The sequence below is a fragment of the Wasmannia auropunctata genome, unplaced genomic scaffold, assembly GCF_000956235.1.
Source record: "Wasmannia auropunctata unplaced genomic scaffold, wasmannia.A_1.0 LD336116.1, whole genome shotgun sequence".
Lineage (NCBI taxonomy): Eukaryota > Metazoa > Arthropoda > Insecta > Hymenoptera > Formicidae > Wasmannia > Wasmannia auropunctata.
In genome coordinates, this window is record NW_012026774.1 from 367013 (window position 1) to 378799 (window position 11787).

Genomic DNA, 11787 nt, shown 5'->3' on the forward strand with positions numbered 1-11787 from the left:
GTTTCTCGACTTTCTCTATCCATTGGTACAGTACAATTTTTGTTTATTTTTTCATTTGATTCACCCTTTACACTAGGAAAAAATCGAGGATTTTGGATTGGATTCTGATTGGTTAACCAAATATTGGTTACTGCGCATCTCTCTTAGTTCATCTTTTCTTCTTACATCATGGCCTTAACCAGGGAGAGAGTGTTTCTCTCTGGTTATTTGTATTTCACAGTCGCGCAATCGCATTCGTGTTCGCGAGTATTCGCGTTTTTGGGACGATAACAAATTTACGAATCAATTCATCTGACCGCAGAGCAGAAAGGAATCTCTCGGTCGCAGTGTGATCTATATTATAAACGTAGAGGCTTCGTGACATCTCGCCGTACTAATGCGCGAGCCGATTAAAACGGATTGTCGAGCGCAATAATGACGAACGATGCGAACCGACGTGCCGGTGAATCGAAATATGTGAGGTACGTAACGTGTATGGGCGATCAATAAATTATTCACGCGGGGAAAATATTGCATTTGTGTATTTTGGAGTTGGCAGTCGTTTGACGCGACAAAATGACTCGCACGCTTCGCATCGGGGAAAATGATCAACGTGCGTCATTTTCCTGTGTTCTCGATGCTCTATTCGACTATGCTATATTCATAGGTACACATACATTGTACTGTAAGTTGTAACTACCTGGTGAGAGAGAATTGGACATTTATTGAAATTTATTATTTTTCACAGCATAGAGTAAAAACTGCAAGATTCAATTTTTTCTGCAATCGAATGACAAAATAACAAAAGAATTATTTAAGAGGCAATTCTTTCCTACTCTCTCTTTTTCTTTTTCTTGATTTTATAAAACACTAGGTATTTCTGTGTTTACAAAGACTGTACAAAGTGTTTAACTGTAATCGATAAAGTTAAAGTTTCTTCAACCCAAAGAGATTTATTGTAATTTCAAGTTGGATCTCGTATTGCATTAAATTGAATTTCTTTCCTTGAATAAATATATCTTTTGTCTCAATTTTATGGTTTTTTAACGCTTTTTGAAAGGCAAGTGATTTTATGGAATGATTTAACACCAAGATGACTTTGACATTTTCATTTTTAAAAGTAGAACGGTATAATTTTTTTTTATATATAATTGATTCTTTAAATTCTACATATAAAAATATAAGGCCAAATTCACACTGCGATACGCAATTCTCCAAACTTTTGTACTCTGTCGGAATAGATTTATTCGTCAGAATTATTCGTTTTAAATATATTTTTAACGCAAATAATCGTGATTGAATACATTAAATTAAATTTTTCGACTGTAAAATTTAATTTTCAATAAATTTAAAATCAATCTATTAATTAATTAACAAAATACAATGTACGATATAAAATGTGTACTATATAATTTTTAAAGGTAGACAAGTATGAAACAGTAAATATGCCTCATGGCTGGAGGCAGGAACAACATCGAGCAAAATGGAAATTTAGATAAAGCACACCAGTGGCAATGCCACAATACTACTCTTGATTTCTCTAGACCACTTCAGTCTTCTCCGAGTGATGAATTCAAGAAACGAAAAAGTGCGGAACAATGTCGCGCTATTCTCAAAAATATCAGCCTATTGCAAGACAGTATTCTGAGGTATGAAAATTATATTTTCTATTTTAACAAATTTTAATGCAATGATTGTGTCATAAAGCACATAATGCGGAATATCGTGTCACTTGAAATTTTTCTAGTATTGTATAAATATACTACATCTGATCATCTGATATACGTATAAAGAAATATTTTAAAATTCTTATTTATTGTAGAATATTTACTGATTCCTTGTATTGTGATCTTAACATAATACACGGTTACAAAATAATACGTATAAATGAGTGTTTTGTTAGAGCAAGATCGCCACACTTGTATCAAGTTCTCAAGCCTTATTTCGTTTACACTAACAAAACGATCCATTGCATTCTTAATAAAGCTGGACTTTTTCATCGAATTGAAGGTTTTGTAAGGTATTGTATTAGATATCTGTACATAGAAGAAGCATGATTGAAAAGGGATATCGTTGTTGGGATTTGCACCTTTGGCTACATAGGTTTTACTTAATAGAACTGCATTGTTTTAAACATTTTACGTTTAATTCTTTCTGAAACAGATGACAACTGTTTAGATGTATAGATTAGTTGTGCTCCAAAATTTTTCTTCTTTTTTAGTATGTTTATGGTTATATAAGATCAGTCAAATATATAAATATTTATTTCAAGTGTCACATAAGAATAAATGCTTTCTGCACAGCATGTTGTTGTAATTTTTCTTCTAAGAAAGAAGATTTTTTGCAACAAGTTGTATGCAAGAAATTTTACACCCAGGTGTAATTAGTAGATCATGTAATTAGATAGATATTGATACTTGTCACGCATGTAATTGTCTTTTAATCCATTAGCAAGCATGGATCAAACTATCTCTGTTGTAGCAATCAGATTTTAATATCTATTAATTGAATTTTTTTTATAATTAAAGCAAGCACATTAAATTCTAAATCTTTTATTCAACCTTTTTAAACTGTGACGAACTTGTAACGCAATCATAGCTGCAGAAGCTAGTAGAACAGTGAAATCGCAATCAAATTGATCTTCAGTATTTAACAATCCGATGCGAACAAGCATCTTAACACTGCGAAGAAATTTATTGGAAAAAATATTATCTCAACCATGGTTTAAACTTGAAATTTCCCAATTTGGGGGGGGGGGGGAGCGTCTTTACCAATTCGATCACTGAAGCATATGATAATTATCGCAATAACCAGTACATATTAAGAGAAAACGTTTCTATTCTCTTTATTCCAGCTTCAGTTTATAATTGCGTTGCAAGTCCGACATTAATTCGGCACGCAGTTTAAAAAGGCTGGAAAGGCTTTAGAATTCGTATAGAAATATTAATATTAAACACCAAAATTCAGCCTTGCCCATAGAAGGAGGTCTTAAAATTTATACTATATAAAGTAAAATTTATACTATAGTGATATTTATGCATTTACGCAGTCTAGTTCAACTTACTATTACTCGTGTTGTCTTGTCTCTGCACTATTAATACCATTCATATGTATTTACGAATTGCAGGCTTCTCTATAGTAATCTGGACTTTACTCAAGAAGAGCAGCTGTTGGTGAAAATAATTTCAAGTACAAAATACAAATGTCAGTTTTTAAATGAATTTGTATCAAATACCAATATATCTTATGACGGCAGGTTAGACTTATTAATTTATAAAATTATAACAAGTAAATTTTTATAATATATGTTTTAGCCAAAGTTTTGAGAAGCCGATATTATTTTTAATTAATTAAAATCTTCTCTTTTTCATTGGGCTTCATTTACTTAACAAATATTCTATAATTCTTCTTTGTCGCATTTTATTTTATACGTTCGTATTATTCACAGGATATGCGAAAAATGTTTGACGTTGAACTGTGACGCGCATCGGCATCTGCGGGACGTAAAAAATTATGCAGTAGCGGATGCAAGCCCTGCTGCATCAGAAATGGCTGATTCCGGTTTGGAGACGGGTTCGATAAGTCCGCACGATAATACAACGTCAGAAAATTCGAGCACGGACTTGGAAGTGACACAAGCGGCGGAATACACTTCTGCTAATGATGATGATTCGGATCGGATACATGCCGAGCGAATACGCAACAAGGGTGATCGTAATAAGACACTTTCGTTATACGCTGAACATTGCGATTTACTCAACGATAGCAATTATCATGAAAGTAGCGCAAGCCAATCTGTGTCGAACGATCATAGTGTAACATACTCGTCCGTGCAGGAAACGGAACATCAGCTCGCGGACTCATCCAACAATGTTTATCAGGCAAAACTGAATGCCGAAGAGATCTTCCAGTACGAAAGTCGGATGTTAAATGAGCCATTCTACGAATCGGATTGTGGCAGCGATGAAAACGAATCTTTTGAATTTATCGAGCCCATCCCTTCGGCAAGTGATGACCATGAAGGAACATCCACAAAGGGTAAATTGGAGTGGAAAACGCAACCCAATGTTGAAGAATCGAAAAGCACGAGAATCGAAATAGCTGAAACGAGCCAAGAACCCGATCATTCTCGCTTGACTAACGCGACTGATCGTAACAATTCCTCCACAAGCGGATATTACTTCATCGATGCATCCACCTTGAATGATGAGGTGGACATAGTGTCTACGAATGTAACGAGAAATCAGTATGGCAATGATAGTGCGTCGCTATCACATCTGGCGTTTTCTTCAACAAATTATACGGTGAACAAATCGGATAATGCCGTGGAAGAACAATCGTATAAATTTACGCCATTTAAGGCGCTGCCTTTGCTGACTGGCCATGAGCGAGTTCAGGCAGAATTTGAACGAGAATTGAAACTCACCGAGTACTTGCAGCCACTTTGCAGTTCTGCATTGGTGGAAAAGATAGAGGCGAGTAAACCGACGGAGAAGGAATCGTTGGCCGTAGAGATCAAAGAGGCGGACAGTGGAGAGAGCGCGCATCCTTCCCCGTGTCCTGACAACAATACCAAGTTAAACAATCGAGATCATGAAAAAACGGAAACGTCGAGCAGCGTCAACGAAAACAGCAACGAAACAGCAGGGAAGAAAAATGAGAAGAAAGATGTGAGTTCAACTGCTGAGAACAGGCGGCCATCGCTCATCAGAAGAAACACGTTCGAGCTTGACTCTAACGACGAGAAATTATCTGTTTTGAGACAAGAGTATGAACGCAGGCAAGGTAGTCTCGTTTTTCAAAGCGCCATACCGCAATACTCCGGACATCGTGTAGACGGAGACTCCATTTGTCACGTACCTTCCGATTCTGTAGTTGTTCCGATTACCGAACCGTCGATTACGTTTACACCCGATGTGCAAATCGCCATTAATAATACTCCGCATTCGGTGTCATATTTATTGGACGGTCGTGAATACGAGATTAATCAAATGCAAACACAAGCCTGCAACTATTTACAATCCAGCCTCAGCAAGTCTTGTGCGGTTTACCCGGTTATTAAAAGTGCCAGCGACAAATTTATCATGGATTGCAGCGTAGACTCGGATGATGCATCAAATCATTGCAGTAGTAGCTTGCCGGTTACTTTGGACTCTATCTTAGAGAAAGGTGACCGAAAAGGGCTTGTAAAGAGAAGTAAACGAGATGAAGCCACTCCGATTATCTCTGGTGGTGTTAGCACCTCGGATTACTCAAAACCTTCGGATAGTCCCACAGTGCGACGCAAGACAGAATCCACACCGATTGTATCGGGTGGCTCGGTAATTATGAACAAGCCTGAAATCAAAGTCAAGTCCTCCAGAATGTCTTCTTCCATGACTGCTTGGGTGGTTGATATGAGTGATTGTAATAAAGAGGAGCCCAAATCTCGAAACAACTCGCGGAGCATGTCGCAAAGCTTTTCCACTTCCGAAAGTGTCAGAAAACCCGCACAAAAGTCGAGCAGTCATGAAAAACACGGTAGTTTAGGTTTTTTTGTCAATCTGAAGGATGTGAATGATGATGTTGAACCCATTAGACGTGATCACTCGCTTGAGAGAAAGGAACGTGATAGTAACGGCAAGCCCTATTGCGAATTTTACGTCGATATCTCGGATAGCAAGAGTAATAGCGATAAAGTTAAGCCAACCTGCGGGAAGCAAGATATAGGCACGAAAAACGATATTTCTAACGAAGGATGTGAGAAGAAGAACATCTTCTCAATGTTTATCGATCTGAATGATACGCGCGAGGCTGGCGGAAATATTGTGGCTCCGACGCACAGGCGAAGCTTTTCGACAGTTCCTAATAAATTAGCAGATACTAAGATGGTAGCTACGGATGGTAGCTCCTGCAGAGATAACAGTAGCGGCACAGGTGATAATCAATTGCTGCAGGAACAAAAAAAGGAAAAAACGAAACCTAGCGTTTTTATGTTCATAGAATCCGATTCTCCTGTGGTGAGAAGACGGACGCTGTCTACTTCGCGACCAACGTTCAAGCGGCACTCGTGGAATGTTGACAAGACACAACCGACAAATAATAGTAACGGTTGCGTGGCAAAAGAACTCATGTTTAGAAGAGAACACAAACGTGCGCACAGTATATCGATGGACGGTCGCGGCATTATAAAACAATCTCAAGCGAAGACGAGCTCATCTAGTCACTCGCTTAGCGATGCGGCTAAAACGGATTCTTACAATTATAAAAATTTCAAGACACTACAAGAGCGTGAAAAGAATTCGAATAATATGGACACATCGTCCGAGGATGTATTTGAGTTTGACGTAAAGGACACTCCACCAAACTCTCATGTTGAAATTGAAAATGAACAATTGGACGTTATCGTGAATTATCACGAATACAAAGAAATAATTTCTGGTCAGATAGACAATTTGGAAACCAATGAAATAAAAGCGTACGAAGATGAGTTTTCGGAGACCTCCGCTTGGGAGGAAAAGACGTGTACAGAGAGCACAGAAGGTCACACTCGCAAAAGTGAGACGTTCGATATCAGCAGCGGCAGCGGACCTTCTCCAGATAGCGACAATCATTATTACGAATTGACTGACTTGCTGAATTCAGGTGTTAACGATAGATCGCAACTAGTTGCTACAGTAGGTAACAGCAGTAAGATATCGGAAACTCGCAAATCACTAAGTGAGACTATAAAAAAGATCGAGTGCGAATTGAAGGAGCCGGAATACGGCAATAACGACGCAAGTCAGTCGACATACGACTGCCGTTTCTCGAAGAAAACAGGGAAGGTGCCTGGTCGTAATTTAAAAAATTCGCATTCAGATTCTGATAAAACAAGTACTTCCAGTTTCGTGCGTCTGTCGGATTTGGATAAAACACCGACGACTAACCACGCGTCGGATATGTTGACGATGAAGGATGACAGAAGCACGTATCGAATGAGCAACAGTATTCCAGAAACATCGTGGATAGAAAGTAAACTGACGATAACGAGGCACAGTGGCCCAATCAAACCGGTCCCTAGGAAGCTTACTTCCGTTATGAGCACGTCGCTTCCATCCAAACAGAAATCCCCGTTAGAGGATTTGACTGGAGATTGCGAAGCTGAAGGGATTATTTCCGAATCTGATCTCAGCAGCATGCAAAGCAGTATGGGACGTTCTGGAGCGGGTATGTAGCGTTTAGAATTTGTCAACTAGAATTGATATAAACAGTATAGCATAGCAAAAATTATAAAGCTTCAATTATATATATATATATATATATAACCTTTCCAATGATAAAATTGTAAGATTTTGTCACATTATAGTATAAAGAAGAAAATTGTAAGATTTTGTCACATTATAGTATAAAGAAGAAAATTTTATATATATATATATATATATAAAATTTTCTTCTTTATACTATAATGTGACAAAATCTTACAATTTTACCATTGGAAAGGTTTCAACTCTGTGTGTGTGCGTGTGTGCGTACACTTGGAATCAATAAAAACAAATAAAATATTTATTTTCTTAAAAAAGAAAAACTGCCGATTACAGAAGGTAGCACGGAGGAAACTGAAACGTCAAGCATAGCTGGTGCAAAACCATACAATAGACTGGGTGAGGACCTATTAAGGATGTTCTTGGAAGAAATTAATCCTGATGTTACAATAGATGTAGCTGGCCGGCATATAAGAGCACATAAATGTATATTAAGTTCTCGTTGCCAATATTTCGCCGCAATTTTGAGCGGAGGATGGATTGAAAGTGCAGGCAACATTATTTCTCTACAAGGGTACGCGTATTAAAACGTATAAAATATAGAGAGCATGTTATACAAAAAATTGTATAAATTGCGACAAAGAGATACTTATTCATATATTTGATATCCGACGTGTTTGATACTTAAAAAATATACTTTTATAAAACATTTCATGTAATTATTGTTGGATATATAATATTTACGAGAACGTATGAGTAAAACATCACGAATCTGTTAATATTTTTATTTTAGGTATTCTTATAATGCAGTTCATTTTGCATTATGTCACATCTACAGTGGAGAAAGTAATATACCGGATTCTATAAGTATCGTTGAATTAGCGACGTTAGCAGATATGTTGTGTTTGGAAGGTCTTAAAGAAGTTATTGGATACACGCTTAAGCTTAAATATTGCCATCTGTTTCATAAGGTAGATATATATGTTTAAAAAAGAATGTATTTCTATTTTAAGTTTCAATCTCGAAGAAATAAATGACAATACGTTTCTCTACAATTAATAACAATATCAGTATGTGTATGATGCTATACGAAATATGTAGTTGACTGTGACCGGAAACTTACAACAATCCACTTAATGTTCGAATAGAGAACTCGTTACTACTATGGGCATGTGAATTTTTAATTAGTTTTTTGCAGTGAAGGATTAAAAATCGTAAATTCGTGTCATATCTAATTTCATTGATTTTTTTGGGTCTTGAATATATAATCTTTTTTTTTTTTTTTTTTTCCCTTTAGATTGATATTGATACATTTACTCAAAGATGTTATTTTTTAGCCTTGCCAAATATGTGCCGTTGGAGTGTTAGAATGTATGCCGTTGGCGGCAGCATATGGTCTGGACGAAGTGTATCGAAAATCACTTAGGTGGATTACGAAGCACTTTGTAAGAATATGGCCGTGTAAAGCATTTGCAACTCTTCCAAGAGAACTCATGGAAAAATGTTATCATCAGCATATAGTACACATGGTACGCTCATAAAAAGAAACTTAATCATATTAATAATGATGTAAATATGTGTAAACTGTGTTGTATATTAATTTCTTTACGTAATAAGAAATTGATAATATTTTTATTCAGCACTTTGATTTTGAAATTATAGTTTCGTGCAATTTCAGTGCAAATGAATAAATTTTATCAATATTTTGTTAATTGTAAATCTTTTTTCTTCGTACCATTATAGTCTACCGACAATGTGCTTCAAACTATGATGGATTGCGATAAACTGCTGGCAACTTTACCGAATGTGCGATGGGCAGAGCCAGTATTTCGGATGGTATCGAATCTGTTGGAGACGTCAGTAAAATTCCTGTCAGAAAATTTCGCAGGTGTCTTGGGAAACGACAATTTCCAATCGCTTGGCCGCGAGTTAACATGGAACATCAGTCGTTTAGAAGATCATTTCCTAATAGCTGTCGAACAATTGCCACCCGAACAAGCGTGCAAAAGTTATTCGAAATTGAATAAGATGTTACTCGCGTCACAGACAGATGATTTTCAAGGTAAGGTAAAGTGGGGACCGCTCTTCATCGATTTCCTGCACAAGCTTCAAGGCCGCGTGGAGAAATGCTTGGTGCGTGATGCCGCACGTGCCGCGAGAACTACCACGTGGTTGAAAATGGATTTGGAACTTCGCCGAAGAATACAGGAGCTAGCTTGTCTCGTGATCCTGCCTCACGAGACCTCGAAGCGTCTATCCAGACATTCCAACTTTTTAAAGGCAAGTATTAACTTTTCACAAAAAAAAGAATCTGTAAGAGATTATAGGATTTAAAGGACTCCAAATAGATCGTACTTTTTTGTAGATTATTTATGAGTATATAATTTTAAATAATATTAGTGTGAATAACAAAAATTAATAATACTGCCAAAGAGACAGAGAGAAATTATAAATCATTCTAATATGACATTGCAATTGAAGTAATTGAATTAAATTAACTTATATAAATATACCATTATCTCTATATCCGCATCATTTATTTCTAACAAAATTAAATCCTATTATATTAAAGGAATCTCATGCACCGCCAAATCGTTCGACGATAAGCCGCAGCTTAGATTTAAAACGCGTAAAAATGGCGATTTCGGAGCACAGTGACAAAACTTTAAAGCAGACACCATCATCCAAGCAAACTAAGAAAGTTTTATGTAAGCCAAAAACAGATCCGCTTGAACGTAAAATGCAGGATAAACTGATTATCTCTGAAACTATTAGGCCAAAATCGTGGCCCAATAAGATAGAGGTATGTTTGAAATTTTTATAAATATTTAAAACTCTGTACGTATCTCTCTCTTCTTGCATATAAACTTACATCTTTTTCACAGATTTACGTATGAATTGTACGAACCGAGAAGAATCGTTATTTATTGATATTTCCCAATTTATAGCATATCTTTATAATTAAAATTCAAATTTTTAAGTTGTAAAAATTATTAGTGCCCCAAATTTTTACAACTGCAAAGTCATCCCAATTATAATTGAGTTTATTATTAAATATCAAATTATCATAACGTTGTCGATATAAACTTGCAGGTAAAATCAAGATATTTGGAACCAAGAAACAAACCTGTTCCAAAAGAAAATGTGTCCACGCATCATGACAAAATTGTGCAACAGCGACGTAAAATTATGATTTCCTCGTCTGATTCGTCACGTACTTCCAGCCCGGCGATGAAACGTGCGACAGATAAAAAACCATTGTCCAAGCTAAAGTTACCCGTTAAAAAAGATGTAAAAGCTCTATCGTCAGACAGCTTAACGGAAGCAAACGCGGGTCGAACGGGCAGTAAGAAGGATTTGATCAGTAAAAGTTGCGCTATTACTAGACCCGAATCACCTTCTTTTAAACAGAAGAGCACCGAAATAGGCTTATCGATCGATTCTTTGGAGACCAAGAGAGAGAGTAAGTCGGCGGTTACCGTCAAAAAGAAAGTGATTAACAAGATGGATACATCTATGTCCACTGACAGTCTTATGACGGAGATAACGACGACTCCAAAATCTAATGTGTCCAATAAATTGTCGCCTACTTTAGTAAAAGTGAACAAAACGCAAACTTATGATAGGTGAGATCGAATTTACAATATATATTGAACCTATCAAATTGTACGATTTTGATTTGTATGACTAATTCATTATGATTATGTTAATTATTGTGATTTATTTCGAATTATATTTAATTTTTTTGATTCCTGCATTAGTAATCAAATTTGTTTATTTGTAAATGGCAGGATGAAAAAAAGCTCGCCACCAATACAGCAGAGGAGTCCATTGACGATTACTAAGAGACCTCCGAGGTCATTGGAAAGTTCTACCGCCGCCAGTCGTAGTAGAGCCGCTGCTATCAGTAACACGTATCACGGTTCTCCGAGTTTACGCAGAAGTTTATTAGATGCTGCAAGGACGCCGGACGTCCCCAGTAAACCGGTGAATGCAGTAGCTCCTTTCAGGACGCGGCAGGCAGTTACGCAGACAAACGTTCCTTCTAACACGAGGAGAGAAAGAAAGGAAGTTCAAAATTTACAGAGCTCTGATAGTCCTAGCAAGAAATCCCCCAAGTCTAGCATTGGCAGTAAGATGAGCAAGTCAGTGATTACCGGTAAGAGAATTGTCAGTGGTAAAGCTGACGATAAAATTAAAAAGTGTCGTAATGTGGAGGCACAAAGACACCCTACAGTAGGTTCGAGATCTGGCACATTCCTCAAAGATGAACCTACGATACTTAAGAAAGTGGACATTAAATCATCACAAATCAATACTTAATACTATTGATGGATAATTCTATCGATAGAATTTGCATTGTCGATATTTGTTTCTACCTGCTAATGATATTCTATTTTTAGCGGAATCAGCAAAAGTAAAGATTCTTTTATCGTGACATCATTTAATTATAATAATAAAGATTGATTGTAAAATTTCATATCTTCGTGGGTATTATGTATGTATGTAAATATATTTATATATATATATACATATACATACATATATATGTATGTATCTCTCTCTCTCTCTCTCTCTCTCTCTC

General features: G+C 36.5%; 1 protein-coding gene across 2 annotated transcripts; it reads left to right on the forward strand.

Moving 5' to 3' along the window:
* The first annotated feature begins 215 nt into the window (after positions 1–215).
* LOC105459885 lies at positions 216–11667 on the forward strand. 2 transcript variants are annotated; one of them, XM_011706597.1, is made up of 12 exons: positions 216–461; positions 1401–1628; positions 1802–1999; positions 3107–3235; positions 3428–7167; positions 7539–7776; positions 7996–8173; positions 8540–8731; positions 8946–9482; positions 9775–10005; positions 10296–10828; positions 10994–11666. In XM_011706597.1, the coding sequence occupies exons 2-12, from the start codon at positions 1432–1434 to the stop codon at positions 11523–11525; spliced, it is 6705 nt and encodes a 2234-aa protein (XP_011704899.1). In that variant the 5' UTR covers positions 216–461; positions 1401–1431; the 3' UTR covers positions 11526–11666. The 2 variants fall into 2 exon arrangements, with proteins under 2 accessions (XP_011704899.1, XP_011705552.1); XM_011707250.1 differs by lacking the exon at positions 1802–1999 and having other exon boundaries at positions 10994–11667.
* The last annotated feature ends 120 nt before the right edge of the window (positions 11668–11787 follow it).

Excerpts from the sequence above, each read along its gene's own strand:
- LOC105459885 (XM_011706597.1), top strand. The coding sequence starts at position 1,432 with ATGGCTGGAGGCAGGAACAACATCGAGCAAAATGGAAATTTAGATAAA. Across the intron at positions 8,174-8,539 it reads ATTGCCATCTGTTTCATAAG|CCTTGCCAAATATGTGCCGT; the intron begins GTAGATATATAT and ends GTTATTTTTTAG. Across the intron at positions 9,483-9,774 it reads GACATTCCAACTTTTTAAAG|GAATCTCATGCACCGCCAAA; the intron begins GCAAGTATTAAC and ends ATTATATTAAAG.